Here is a 14,569-nt window from a genome sequence, read left to right as displayed (position 1 = left end):
AGCATTAGCTCTTTTAAGTCTTTCAAAAACTGGGATGATACAGACCAAGAGGTTTCAATTTAGTGAACATACTTTGCGTATTTGCCGAGCTGCGAGTTTTTATTGTTAGGGAGCAATGCGAGGGTGGAGGGTCCTCCATGAATTTGAGGAGTTAGAACTATTTCTTGGTAAGGGGAAATTTTCAAATCCACCGGCAAGTTTATTAACTATAACTAAAATGTACGTTATTAAACAGTTTAAATTAAATGCGCTTGTAAGTGTTCAAAGGGTAATTTATGACAGTTGCCAAAAAGCGTTTGTTGACTCTTTCTGGAAAGACTGCTGGCATCTCAGAATGTCCTCGGCCACCTAACACTGCCCGAGACCTATAGACCTTACTACTTTTAGAAGGTTTCAGGCTGTATCAAGTGGCCTGAGATATTTCTGAGATTGCCAGCAGTCTCTTGGGCATATTGTTGTATTGGACAGTTTTTGGTTTTTCTTTTAAAATTTAGAATTAGATTAAGCAGTTGTGAAAAGAGGAGAGGAGGAATTGTGGGAATAGCAAACATCTTTTTCACCTTGGTTTGCGTTGGTGTCTAGTACAAGGTCAGTCTGGATAGAGAAACTAGAATCGAAGGAAACAACTTAGGTTGTGCGAGCTTCTTCAGGAAGCCTGCGCAGTCCCCTTAGGGGCTCCTACGTGGCTGCCGTCTCTGTGTCTGCAGTGGCCTGGGCAGCTGGCGTTGCCGCGCCTTAGAGGATCTGACCAGGCATACGTGGTGGCAGCGTCCGGCACACTCAGATGCTCAGTGGTCTGGCTTGGGTCATGGTTGAGGTTTGCTCAGATGTAGGAGAGGAACAGAGGTAGCTGTGGGAGGAGGGACCTTAGGGCAGGGGGACGGGGCCCGTCGGGGCCCAGTCATTCATCCTCTTCCGCCTCCATGCAGAGCTCCCACCTCAGAGGAGGACAAGAAGGCAGCTGAGAAGAAGCGGGAGGACAAAGCCAAGAAGAAGCACGACAGGAAATCTAAGCGCCTGGATGAAGAGGAGGAGGACAACGAAGGCGGGGAGTGGGAGCGGGTCCGAGGCGGAGTGCCGCTCGTGAAGGTGAGGCTTCTCCTGTGGAAGCAGACTGGGAAGCAGCTCGGGAGAGCACACCTGTGCCCAGCTGGGCAGATGGGAAAAGGCCAGAGCAGGTTCCTGTTGGCGTGGGCGTGACAGCTGTGTGTTGGTCTAGGAAAAACCAAAAATGTTTGCCAAGGGCACTGAGATCACCCATGCTGTTGTCATCAAGAAACTGAATGAGATCCTTCAGGCACGAGGCAAGAAGGGAACTGATCGGTAAGGCTGCGGGGCCGGGGCTGAGGCCAGGTGGGTGCTCCTCCCAGTGCGAGGGCAGGGCATGCAGGAGTGGGCAGCTCTGTGTGGCTGTGGTGGAGGCTCGAGCTGAATGCCCGGAACATACCTGTCCAATTGCTGCGGTTTATTTTCTGTGTGACTTTGAATCAGTCTCTTAGTCATCTGGAACAGTTTTGCCATCTAAAATGAGGATGATGTTCACTGTTAGTTACTAAGTGACTGAAGGTGGTGGGCATGAAAGCACTTTATACCATCCAGCTTAACTGTTAGCAGCACTTCCTTTTCTGTCGGGGATTTAGAGGAGCTGCAGGATAGACGATGGGGCGGGGGGACAAGAATGGGCGTCCTGCTTGAAGAGGGCATCTGAGGCTGTGCTTTGTGACAGCGTGAGGCTCCTGACTTGTCTCCAAAGCCTTACCTGCTTCCGTTTCCCTCCAGTGCCTCCCAGATTGAGCTGCTACAATTGCTGGTCCAGATTGCTGCTGAAAACAACCTGGGGGAGGGTGTTATTGTTAAGATCAAGTTCAATATCATTGCCTCCCTCTATGACTACAACCCCAATCTGGCCACATACATGAAGGTGAGGGCGCGAAGAGGCTCTGGGAGCCTTGCGTTTGTGGGTCGGGGGGAAGGGGCCTAGTGTCTGAAACTCGGGCTGTACGGCCTTGGTAGGTCAAGGCCCTGTGGGTTCCTGGTGGCCTCGAGGGAGGTGTCTGTTCCACCCACACTTGTGACTGTGGCGTCTGCTCTCTTGGCAGCCGGAGATGTGGCAGAAGTGCCTGGACTGCATCAATGAGCTGATGGACATCTTATTTGCAAATCCTAACATCTTTGTTGGAGAGAACATTCTGGAAGAGAGTGAGAACCTGCAAAATTTTGACCAGGTAAAGGGAGAGATAGGCAGGATGGCTGGAGGCGAATGCCATGTGCTTTGGGAGGCCCAGTGGAAACAGGAGCTGAGGCTAAGGCAGAAGCCGGGGCTAACGTGCGCCTTTGTGCTTTACTCCAGCCTCTGCGCGTCCGCGGCTGCATCCTAACTCTGGTGGAACGAATGGACGAAGAATTTACCAAAATAATGCAGAACACAGACCCTCACTCCCAAGGTAGCCTTTGCAGCCCTTGCACGGGGCCCGAGCGGGTGCGGCCCACTGCCTTCGTGTCTGGTCCTGGAGTCCAGGAAGGACTGGGAATTGGTCTGACATGCTCGAGTTCATTGCTGGTCTAGAGACTGTTCTGACTTACAGCCTCTTTTATCTTGGTTTGCTTAGTTTGGAACAGAGGCACTGGGGTGGGAAAGTGTGGTGGTTGACTCAGTGACGGTGACGGTGACGTGCCTGCGAAGCCTCGCGCGTAGTGATGAACGAGGCAGCCAAAGGTCTCGTTGCTCGTGGAGCTCCCCTTTGGTACTGGAGAAAGGCAGTCTGACGAACAGCGGCCAGGTAGTAATTCTCGGGCCAGCAGTGTAGCCCAGGAGAGATGTAGCCCTTTGCCTAGACTAGCCTAGTTCCTGGTTTCTGTCCCCAGTACCACCAAAAAGCGGGGGAGGGAAGGTCATTTTAGTTAATGTAAAGTGTGAATTAGACATGAAAGTCGAGTCCTGGGTAGAAAGTGATGAGTGGCGTGTGCTGTAGGTAGGGCTGAAGAAAGCGTCCTTAGCTGAAATGCAAGAAGGTACAGAGAGGGAGCTTGGCGCGCTCTAGGAAGAAAGTTCTGTGCACAGAAAGACCAGGGGAGGCGCACAGGTGCTGAGGCAAGTGCCGAGCTTTCCTGGCTGTTGAGAGCCGAGGGTGGCAGTTAGGGTTTTGTCCTAAGTCGCAGGACAACCAGGTTGTGCATCCTGGGGACAAGATGATATCTTCAGCCATAGTGACTATTTGTCTGATGAGTAAAGAAAACAAATTGCAGTGACTGGGTTGACTGGGCACGGGTCGGATAGCCCAGATCCGCCGCTGAGTGAGGGCGGATGCTCTTGCTGCCAGAGTACGTGGAGCACCTAAAGGACGAGGCACAAGTGTGCGCCATCATTGAGCGGGTGCAGCGCTACCTGGAGGAGAAGGGCACCACCGAGGAGATCTGCCGCATCTACCTGAGGCGCATCCTCCACACCTATTACAAGTTCGATTACAAGGCCCACCAGCGGCAGCTTACCCCCCCTGAAGGTTCCTCGAAGGTGAGTCCTTGGCGCTCCTCGGAGTGGTTTAGGTGTGTGGGTCTGTGCTGCTTGATTGGTAGGACCTAAGACAGATCTGTTGGGGTGGGGAGATGGCTCAGTGGAATAAGCGCTTCCCTGGCAAGCGCAAGGGTCTGAGTTCAATCCCCCGTTCCGCCAAAAGGAAAGATCTGTTGTCTAGGAATAGAACTTCCTGAGGTGGTGCATGAAGGGAAATGGACTCAGATCAGGTTGAATACTTTGAATTTTGGTTGTGCCTGAGCCTTTTGAAACCACTGTTCCTAAATTAAATCAGCCAGCCGTTATCCTTGCTGGTACCCATCTCCAGCAACTTCCCTTTCCCTCAGTCTGAGCAAGACCAGGCAGAAAATGAGGGCGAGGACTCAGCCGTGCTAATGGAGAGACTGTGCAAGTACATCTACGCCAAGGACCGCACAGACCGGATCCGCACGTGCGCCATCCTCTGCCACATCTACCACCACGCTCTGCACTCGCGCTGGTACCAGGCCCGCGACCTCATGCTCATGAGCCACCTCCAGGACAACATTCAGCACGCAGACCCGCCGGTGCAGGTGGGTGAGGGCCACCTGGCTGGCTGGTGCAGCTCTAAGCAGATGGCCTAATTTTTCCCCAGATGCTGTCATTCTTTCATTCTCTTCCACATTCTGTGCTGTTAGTGGCATTCGGATCGTGTGAGACAGACACATAGATTCTAGTCCCACCACCATTGTTTTACATAGGTCTCTTTCAGAACATTGGGGTAGTATTTTGTTTAAAAAGCTAAAAGAACCTGGAAAGAGTTGTTGAATAAGGGGGAAGATAGGGACCCAAATACAGGGGAACGCAACATAACAGCTAGTTCTGTGTATAGCGGTATGTTTCTTTCTTTTTTAATGTATTTGGTACAGGGTCTCACTGTGCAGCTCTCCTAGTGATCCTCCTGTCTCAGCCTGCCCAGCGCACCTGGGGACAGGGGTGGGGCCTGCACAGCATGTGGTGCCGGGTAATAGGTGCCTTGAGTACATCATTTGAATAAAGAATTGGCTTTCCGGCGGCTGTCACCTCTGAGTGCCTCACCCTTTGCCCCCAGATTCTGTATAACCGCACCATGGTGCAGCTGGGCATCTGTGCCTTCCGCCAAGGCCTCACCAAGGATGCACACAACGCCCTGCTGGACATCCAGTCGAGCGGCCGGGCCAAGGAGCTTCTGGGCCAAGGTCTGCTGCTGCGCAGCCTCCAGGAGCGCAACCAGGAGCAGGAGAAGGTGGAGCGGCGCCGGCAGGTGCCCTTCCACCTGCACATCAACCTGGAACTGCTGGAGTGCGTCTATCTGGTGTCCGCCATGCTCCTGGAGATCCCCTACATGGCCGCCCACGAGAGCGATGCCCGCCGGCGCATGATCAGCAAGCAGTTCCATCACCAGCTGCGGGTGGGCGAGCGACAGCCTTTGCTAGGTAAGTGTGGGACTGTGCGGCACACTCCTCGCTCTTTGATGGTCGTTAAGGTGAGAGAAGTGGAGGGAGCCAGGCGTGCTGGTAGGTGCGTGCGATCCCAGCCCTGGAGTGCGAGTTCAAGGCCCTCCTGAAGCACAAAGCCAGACCCCGTATCAAAACAGGGAAAGTAAAGGGACAGTCTCCTATCAGTTCATTCCATTTGATTTAATAATAGTCCCTCTGTCTGGCACTGTTCTGATATTTTGTAAATAATAATTGATTTAGTCTCGTTAAATAATCTCTGAAATGAGTGTTCTTGTCATCCGCCCCCTTTCCTCATGAAGAAATGGAAGTAGAGAAATGACTTGCAGTTTAATTCCGCTACTATGCGCTCTAGGTTTTTTCTTTTCATGTGTGTTACATTCCATATTCAAACCAGCCAGCGCAGAGCCTTGTCACTCAGTAATTGGCCAGGCACTGCTGTGCGCACCTGTGATCTCAGCTCTAGGAGGCCAAGGTGGAGGCACAGGCTTGAGGGGGAGTTGGGCAGCTCCTCTGGGCAGTGCAGCGCTTGAGACTGTTCAGCCTGGGCGTGGGACCAAGACCCTGCGGATCCAGCTCGGGACCTTACACTTGCCAGGCAGGCATTTATGCCACTGAGCTATCTCTCCCCCGCCCCAATTTTTTTTTTTTTTTTAGAGGGCTGGGGATTGTAGCCTAGTGACAGAGCAGTGGTACTGGGAGTCAAACTCATAGGCACTACCACGGAGCTACATTCCTGACCCTTTTTATTTTGAGGTAGGCCTTTGCTGAGTTACCCAGGCAGGACTTGAATGTGGCATTTTCCTGCCTCTGCTTCCCCAGTAACCAGGAGGCAGCATGATAGGCGTTGCCACAACACCCTTCTCAGGCCGTTGGTGTATGGCGGGACCTGCGTGGGCCAAGCCTGCTGTCCGTGGTCTGTCCCCTTATGTATCCGCCTTCTGCCCCTTGTGTGGCCATGCTCGAGTACAGGGGCCCCTTTTGCCAATTTTGTTGAGCTTACGTGGGGATAACTTAGAGGGATACATCCAGTGAAAATACGGATTTTTACCCATCTTAGAATTTTTGGTAGCTCTGCCAGGCCTGGCCTGCCTTCTCACAGAGCGAGCTTTGGCGAGAGCTAGAGAAGAAGCTGTCAGGAAGGAAGTGTGAAGTGGAAGCTAGTCTAAGAGGGCTGCGTGCTCCTCTTTACGCTTAGTCCTCGCCGTGTATTTCTGTTTGGGTCTGATGTGTGTACACACTCGAGCGTGCTGTGCCTGCCTTTCCAGTGTCTGCCGTGTTCACGGAAGCCACCCATTCGCAGTCACACGGCTTTTACAGTGTCCGTGCTGAGTTCCAGGTGCTCGGCTGCCCATGTTTTCAGCGTGTCTTCAGGGTGGTGTCTGGGGCCCAGATCCGTGATCAGCACAACCAGTCTGGCTTTACGTAGATAGTTTAGAAAGAGGTTTAAAACAGAAAGATTCCACTGGTCCGTCCCGCATGCTGTGCCAGCCCGTTTGCGGGGCACACTGAGCTGGCGACTGAGTCCAGGCATGGTGGTGTACCCCTTTAATCCCAGCACTGGGGAGGCTAAAAACAGGAGGATCACTGCGTGTTCAAGCTGCGTAGTGAGACCCTGTACCAAATACATAAAAAAAGCACCCAGAAAACCATTTTATTGTTTTCGAGACAGGGTCTCACTATGCAGTTCATGCTGGCTCTTGAGCTCAATTTGTAGCCCAGGCTGGTCTTGAACCCACAACGATCTTCCTGCCTCAGCCCCCCGAATGCTGAGAATTCCAGGAGTGTACTGCCATGCCCAGCTTAAAAAAATATAAAGGAAAATGAGTGAATTACTCTCAAGGATAGTTTGGAGTGTATGGATATGTTAGAAGTTATAAAGACAGTGAATGAAGTTTGATAAGTACCATTCTACTCAGGATGTTAGATCTGCTATTTTAGGCCAAAGAACCTCTGAGAATTTGGTGAAAGCTATGAATGCTTTTCTCGGAAACGTGCACTCGAGGTGAGGCACATAACTGTGGCAGGATCCGGAAGCCACCTGTGGACTGGTTTAATCCAGGCCTGAGTAAATGTATTTAGGCACTAAGTGATTAGTATAATCCGTGGCTGTTTAGTGGAAAGCCTGGAGAGCCAAGTCTAGCGTTTGCCCTTCTGACCTGGGTTTCTCCTTTTTTTTGGCGGAACCCGGGATTGAACTCAGGCCCTTGCACTTGCCGGGGACGCGCTTATTCCACTGAGCCATCTCCCTGGGCCCTGGGGTTCTTTCTTAAGCAGCATAATGAGTGCTGCAGCACTGGGCCTCAGCCTCAGGCTCCTCTGTCCTGTCTCCTTCCCAACCCTTGCAGGTCCTCCCGAGTCAATGAGGGAACATGTGGTTGCGGCCTCCAAGGCCATGAAGATGGGAGACTGGAAGACCTGCCACAGTTTCATCATTAATGAGAAGATGAATGGGAAAGTTTGGGATCTTTTCCCTGAGGCCGACAAAGTCCGCACCATGCTGGTTAGGTGAGTGGCGCAGGGGCCACAGCAGGTGGGGAAGGAGGCACTTCCTGGCTCCTTTCCTTAGGACCACCCCCTTCACTGTCCCGCAGGAAGATCCAGGAAGAGTCACTGCGCACCTACCTCTTCACCTATAGCAGCGTCTATGACTCCATCAGGTGAGCTGGCCCTGGAGAGCGAGGGCCCCGGATGTGGTCTGGGGTCCTGACTCCATGCCGCCTTTCTCCTCAGCATGGAGACGCTGTCAGACATGTTTGAGCTGGATCTGCCCACAGTGCACTCTATCATCAGCAAGATGATCATTAACGAGGAGCTGATGGTAAGGCTGGGTGGGCAGAGGGAGGTGGGCTCGCAGAGACCAGCAGGCAGGCCTGTTGCCCACGGCCCCCTCTGCCTGCCCGCAGGCCTCCCTGGACCAGCCCACCCAGACGGTGGTGATGCACCGCACCGAGCCCACTGCCCAGCAGAACCTGGCTCTGCAGCTGGCTGAGAAGCTCGGCAGCCTGGTGGAGAACAACGAGCGGGTGTTTGACCACAAGCAGGGCAGCTATGGCGGCTACTTCCGAGGTGAGCAGTCTTACTCTCCCCCATTGGAATCCAGGCCCCTGTGGCCTCTCTCCCGGCCCTCACACCCTCCCCTCCTTCCCACAGACCAGAAGGATGGCTACCGCAAAAACGAGGGCTACATGCGCCGTGGCGGCTACCGTCAGCAGCAGTCTCAGGCAGCCTACTGAGCCCACTGTCCCTGTGCTCCGACACTTGGCCTTCCAGGCTAAACCCACTGTCAATAAAGGTCTGTTTAGAGTCTTTATGGTTTCTGATTGTCTTCTGGCACCACAGAGATGTGTTGGACTCATTCATAACTGACTGTATTTCTTAGCTTTTACAACAACCAGGCACAAGGCTGAGAGAGGATGCAGAATGAATTACGTGTTCTGACCTCGTAAAGCTTGCTACTCAGATTCTTGGCAGCGTACTGTAGTAATTTGATAAATTATAACGGGCATGAAGAAGGATGGTGTATATGTCGAATAAGATGTCATAGCAGGTTGTGACATCAGGAAGTCCTAACGAAGGCGGTAGAGACGGTGGGCCTTCACTGAGTGGTTCCTGGAAGGGAAGAAGGGGTAGTCAGCCAAGATCACTTGTGATGTGTAGTCTGGGGACCAGCATGGGTCCCCAGTTAGTGTCGTGACAGAACTAAGAGTAAGCGGTGAGGGCTGGGGAGATAGCTCAGTAGTACAAGGTCCTGAGTTCAATTCCTGGTACCGCAAAAAAAAAAAAAAAAAAGCTGTGAGAGCTGCGCCTGCTGTCCCAGTCCTGTGAGAGGCTGAGGCAGGAGGATCAGGACTTCAAGCCCAGCCTAGGCAGTTTAGCAGACCCCATCTCAAATAATAAAAAGAACTAGGGATGTAACTCAGTGTAAAGGCTCTGGGTTCAATCCCCAGGAATGAGGGACAGGCTAAGTATTGAGACATTTGGCTGTTGCTGTGGCTTCTAAACATAATGATAGTGTATTTCTTTGATACAGGGTCTGGCCAAGCAGTTTGGTCTGGCTAAGCAGCTCAGACTCGCTAAGCGGTTCAGACTCATAGTGATCCTCCTGTCTCAGCCTCCCCAGTGCTGGGATTATAGGCATGCACCACCACGCCCAGTTTTGGTGGCTGGCATGGTGCACCAGGGGTTCCAGGGCCCACACGGCATGGCATGCAGTACTGGGATCGAACTTGCACCTTGCACTTGCCAGGCAGGCACTTACGCCACTGCGCCATCTCCCCAGCCCCAATAGTTTTATTTGTATAATTTGTACTGTATTTTGTTACTGGGGGTCCACAGTAGACTGGGAATTGGAGAAGGTAGCTCTTTCCCACATTTGGGGGGGTCACCGTCGCAGGTGTGAAGGGCTGGGATGGGAGGGTCAGCTGTGTGCAGCATGCAGCTGGGAAGCTTGGTCCCCAGGGAGCCTTGGTGGGCGCCTTGGGCTCTGCAGCGGACAGTGGGTCGGGTTTCAGCACCTGCCCCACAGGCACGAGGTCCTCCCTTCAATTCCTGGTGTGCTCCCCCCCCGCCCCCCCCCGCCGCCAGGCAAACAAAAAGATAAAGGCTCCTTGTAGAGCTCGAAATTGGAGGCAAGGAGCTCGCCCAGAGCAGAAGCACCTCAAGTCAGGATTCGGGGGAAGGATCGAGGGATGGTGTGTAACCAGCTTGGCGGGGGCCTGGGGTTGGAAGAAGAGCACCCCGCACTCCTGGCTGGAGGGTAAGCGGTGAAAGGGCTGTTAGCATGAGCTAGATGGAGTGAAAATGAGCAGCACGCATGCGTGGGCTGCGCATGGGGGCTTTTTGTTTCTTTTTATTTGCAATTTTTAAATATGAGATGGCTTCAGGACAAACGAGACAGTTGTGTACAGCTTTGGGGCGTGTGTTCAGCTACAGGCTAAGCTGCTGTAACACTAAAACAGTAATCCACCCAAAGCAGTTTCTCACAGCTCGGGTGTAGATGGGCCGTCCGGCCGGGGCTAAGAGCTCACCTGGGGCCCCACCACCCACTGCCGTGCTGCTCCCCCAGCCCACACTCCCGTTTAAACCCACGAAGAGGAAGCGGGAGCCTGGAGATGACGCCGATGCTGTCCAGGACTTGGTGTCATCCCCTTAGAGCGCTGTAGGGAAGACTAACGTGTCTAGCTAGGTACTGTGCGTTCACTTAAATTTGGCATTGTATTAGTGACAGGAAGAGAAGGGTGCAGTGGTTAATCTAACCCAGAAGGGGAATAAAAATTGGGGGTTGTGGAGTTCTTGTTTGCAGGGCTGGGGATCCATCGCAGGACCTTATACGGGCAGCAGCACTGAGCCACATCCCCAGCCTCCGGCACAGAGGTTGGGAAGGAGTTGCTTATTATCCCTGGCTTCCAGACTTAGAGCAGCCAGCCTTAGCGACTGCTCCCATGCAGGTGTTTATAGGCTTTATCTTGTTTAATCTCACAAGAATCCCATTGTCCCTGTCATATACAGAGGGAAATAGGCCCAGAAGATTCAGGCCTTGCCTGAAATCCCCTAGCTCAGAAGCAAGCAAGTAGGGTGAACACCCCAGATAGCCCACGATTCGCACTTGTCACGTGTGTTCCTAGCTCTGTAGATTCTGGGGTGAGCAGGGGAGCGGAGGAAAGGGCTAAGGACCTACCTGAGATGGGAGTGGCAGGTGGCGAGGCACCGGGGTGGCTGGGTGGTCATGCAGGAGCGTGACGGAAAGCCCCGAGCTTTTGCTTCTCTCTGGGCTGCCTGATGCCGAACCTGGCCAGGTTGGCACCCTTTGCAGGCTCGGAGCCACTTCATTCCCTGACCTCACGGGGCCCCTCGTTTTCCAGCCCACCGTGGTGACCTTGGAGCAGAGTTGGGAAAGCCTTTCCTGTCCAGGCGCCATAGTGTAAGTAGCTTTGTATGCCGCAGAAGCACTGCTACAGACTCCTTTTGAACAACTCTTCAGAAACGTAAAATCCATGTTTTACTCAGTGATGGTACAAAAACAATCCACAGACCAGCCTTGTCCTCTGGGTCACAATTTGCTGGCCCTAGCCTAGCTACTAAGCAGTTGCTGTCCCCTAAGTGTACGTAGCAGGACCGACAGGTCTGGAACACACTGAGCAAGATGGCGCCCCAAGCTTGACCGTTGGGAAGTAGGCAGAAGAGAGAAGCATCCCAGGAACACTCTTCAGTTTTTGTGAAAAGCTCACTCATGGATCCTTACGTATCCCAGTTCTGGGAAAATAGCCAAAATAGTAATTCTGTTTGTCGGTTTTGGTGGTGCCGAGGATTGAATCCATTTCTACGCTGGGCTTCATTCTCGGGCCGTTTTTTATTTTTGAGATAGGGTCTTCCTAAGTCACTGAGTTTCCCGGGCTGGGATTGAGCTCACTAGCCTCGCAGCGCTGGGATTACAGGAGTGCCCCACAATGCCCAGTTTTAAAGAGTAGTGTTGTTGAGGCGTGGTGGTGCATGTCTGTAATCCGAGCACTTGGGAAGTGAAGGCAGGAGTATTGCTGTGAGTACAAGGCCGACCTGGCCTACACAGTGAGGTCCTGTCTCAAAAAAACTGAAAAATAAAGTTTCTGTAAATGAAACAACCACAGATCTGTAAATTGTTTACAAGAGAAACTTTCAACTGTACAGAGCCCATCTAAGATGAAATCAAGCAGTTTTTTTAAAAGCAAAGATGCAAAAAAAAAAAAAACAAAAAAAACCCAGATGCAGATTCATAGAGGAATCTTTCCCATGTAACTTTCAAGAAAATGCATGTAATCTGTTTTGAAAACAAGCTCTGAAAAGTAACTTCTCAACATGAATTTGAGCAAGATTGGCCGAACCGTAGTAATTGCGGTGCGGATGACCTCAGAGTCAAGAGTTCTCGAAGATAATGTCTCAAGGAGGTGAGTTTGCACAGGTGTGGCTGCAGGAGCTGTCTTAATTCAGATTGAAGAATTCTCAGAAGAAAAAAAAGAATTCTCAGAACTGGTTTATTTGCTGTGGTTCTGGGGATTGAACCCGGGCTCACTCTTCCACTGCGCTATAGCCTCACCCCTTTTATTTTGGGCAGTTTTCCACTAACTTACCCAGACTAGGCACAAAATTGTGATCCTCCTTTTTCAGCCTTCCAATACCTGGGATTACAGGTGTGCCGCACCATGCCTGACCCCAGGTGAGTTAGAGAAAAGTCAAGCTTCTGGTTCTGACCAAGAACTTATTTATTTGGTTGTTCCAGGGTCTCACTACACAGCTCAGACTCAGTGATCTTCCTGTAGTGATCCTCCTGTTTTCAGCCTCCCCAGCACTGGGATTACAGGCGTGCACCACCACGCCCGGACTCAGTGGCCGGCTCAGCATGCCCTGGCGGTGGAGCTGGTACAACATGTGGTGTCAGGTATCGAACCCCAGTCCTTGTGCTTGCCTAAGTCTGCTGAGCTATGTCTCGCCAGCCCTCTGACCAAGTTTTTATTTATTTATTTTGACCAAGTCTTTTTTTTTTTTTTTTTTTTTTTTTGGTGGAACCAGGGATTGAATTCAGGCCCTTGAGCTTGCCAGGGAAGCACTTATTCTACTGAGCCATCTCCCCGGCCCTTTGACCAAGATTTTAAACCCACTGTACCTGGCACACAATAGCAACCAGAAATGTGAAAAAATTCGAACAATTACTGAGCACTGCAAAATGGAAGTGGGCAGATTCAGGACACTTGATAGGAGCACACAGGTTTCTTGGTAGTTTTCCTTTTTCATGGATATCTTTGGGGTCAGATTGCAAAACCCCCCCCCAAAGGATCCATCCTGGGTCCAGCCAGAGGACCAGGAGAAGGGACCCTGGGAGCTGGGGGTCTTGGTAGGAAATCCCGTGTCTGTTTTTCTCTAAGGACAGGCAGTAGTGTGGCTGTGTAGGCTAAAACTGTTATTAGAGGAATAAGGAAAAGGGCCCTGGCCTGACAGAGCGAGGGAGTCACCTTTATTTTTCTCTTCCTGGTTGGGCCCAAGGATGAGCCTGGACCACAGAGCTGTAAGGTGGTGACACAGGGGGTGAAACCTTGGAGCAACTCTGGCCAGACGTCTGTTGTGACAGCGCCATAGCACAAACACCCAAGTGAAGGGAAGGAGCGCAGTGTAGCAGACGATAACAGAACGCATCAGCGTACTGAAAGGACTGCGCTGTGAGCAAGCAGGATTTCGGCCGGGAGTACAGGAGCTTCCACGTGAGGAAATCAGTGTAAATACACATCAGCAGAGCTAAGGGGAAATCCTACACAATGCCAAAAAATTTTCGTACACATTCCAATGTCTCTTCATGACGAAAAGCACCCATCATTCCCTGCATTGTGGGAGGCAGAGGCAGGAGGAGTACAGACTTGTGCCCAGCCCAGGCGGTCTAGCATCTTAGCAAGACGCTATCTCCAAAAGGCTGGGGATATAGCTCAGTGTGAAGGCCTTGGATTCAATCCCCAGTATCAGTCTGGGGAGATGGCTCAGTGGAATAAGCGCTTCCCTGGCAAGCACAAGGTCCTGAGTTTGAGTCTTGGTACCAAAACAAAAAAGACTAACTTTGTCATGTCATGACCAAGGTATATTTTTATTTATTTATTTATTTATTTGTGTGTGTGTGTGTGTGTGTGTGTGTGTGTATGTGTATGTGTGACCAGCTCAGCCCACCAGGGGGCGGGGCTGGCTGGCATGTGGTGCTGGGGGATTGAACCCACGCTCCTTCAGTGACAAGAACAGCCAAGTTCACCAGGAAAGCCAGCAGGACAAGGTCACCCAGCAGAACAGCCCAGCAGAACCAGCGGCTTCCAACAGCTTCCAGCATCCCTAACAGCCTCTCGACAGCTTCTCCAGTTCTGCCTCTTATGCTGCCCGCAACAACCCTCAGCAGGACCTCCACACCCAGCACCACGCTAGTTCACTTCAGCTGGGTGTAACCAATCGATCACCAGTGAGCAATCCACTGCCGTGCACCCCGGTCAACTTGATAACCATACACATTTCATAAACTAGTCTCCAGTTTTTTGTTTTTTATTTCCTGGAACTGGGATTGAACTCAGGCCCTTGCGCTTGCCAGGGAAGCACTTATTCCACTGAGCCATCTCCCCGGCCTATATTTATATTAATATTAAATTACATATATACAATTTTTTGCACTCATTCCTGTATCAAAAACAAAATATTCAAAGGGTGAGCAAAATTTAAGGTTAAAATAGAATACTCTGGCCCAGTGATATAGCGCAGTGGATAACTACCTGCCCGTCAAGCAGAGTGTCCCAAGTTTGATTTCTGGTACCAAGAAAAGAAAAAAAAAAATAAGGGCCAGAGAAATAGCTCAGCGATCTAAGTGTCTGCCCGGCAGGGAAGGACCTGAGTTCAATCCCCGATACTGCACGTGAGGAGCGCTGTGCTGGCCACTACAACTGTGCATGGTGGTGCACCCCTGTAATCCCAGTGCTTGGGAGGCTGAGACAGGAAGATCACTAAGAGTCCAAACTGTGTAGCAAGAGTCTGTACCAAATAAATAAATAAATGATTTTTAAAAATAAAATGATGGGGCCGGGGAGAT

General features: G+C 51.6%; 1 protein-coding gene across 1 annotated transcript in view; it reads left to right on the top strand.

Moving 5' to 3' along the window:
• Nucleotides 1–8,297, top strand: part of LOC101583547 (eukaryotic translation initiation factor 3 subunit C) — a 14,151-nt gene extending 5,854 nt beyond the window's left edge. Inside the window, exons 9-21 of the mRNA XM_023719323.1 lie at nt 930–1,089; nt 1,220–1,323; nt 1,780–1,921; nt 2,100–2,225; nt 2,351–2,444; nt 3,321–3,511; nt 3,859–4,083; nt 4,602–4,965; nt 7,335–7,494; nt 7,581–7,646; nt 7,720–7,807; nt 7,893–8,055; nt 8,140–8,297. Of these exons, the coding sequence (XP_023575091.1) occupies nt 930–1,089; nt 1,220–1,323; nt 1,780–1,921; nt 2,100–2,225; nt 2,351–2,444; nt 3,321–3,511; nt 3,859–4,083; nt 4,602–4,965; nt 7,335–7,494; nt 7,581–7,646; nt 7,720–7,807; nt 7,893–8,055; nt 8,140–8,222 (1,966 nt within the window). The 3' untranslated portion in view covers nt 8,223–8,297. The remainder of the gene's footprint in view (nt 1–929; nt 1,090–1,219; nt 1,324–1,779; nt 1,922–2,099; nt 2,226–2,350; nt 2,445–3,320; nt 3,512–3,858; nt 4,084–4,601; nt 4,966–7,334; nt 7,495–7,580; nt 7,647–7,719; nt 7,808–7,892; nt 8,056–8,139) is intronic.
• The last annotated feature ends 6,272 nt before the right edge of the window (nt 8,298–14,569 follow it).

This window comes from Octodon degus, unplaced genomic scaffold, assembly GCF_000260255.1.
Source record: "Octodon degus isolate 3935 unplaced genomic scaffold, OctDeg1.0 scaffold00001, whole genome shotgun sequence".
Lineage (NCBI taxonomy): Eukaryota > Metazoa > Chordata > Mammalia > Rodentia > Octodontidae > Octodon > Octodon degus.
Note: the sequence above shows the minus strand (reverse complement) of the source record. Positions and strands in the feature narration are given on the sequence as shown.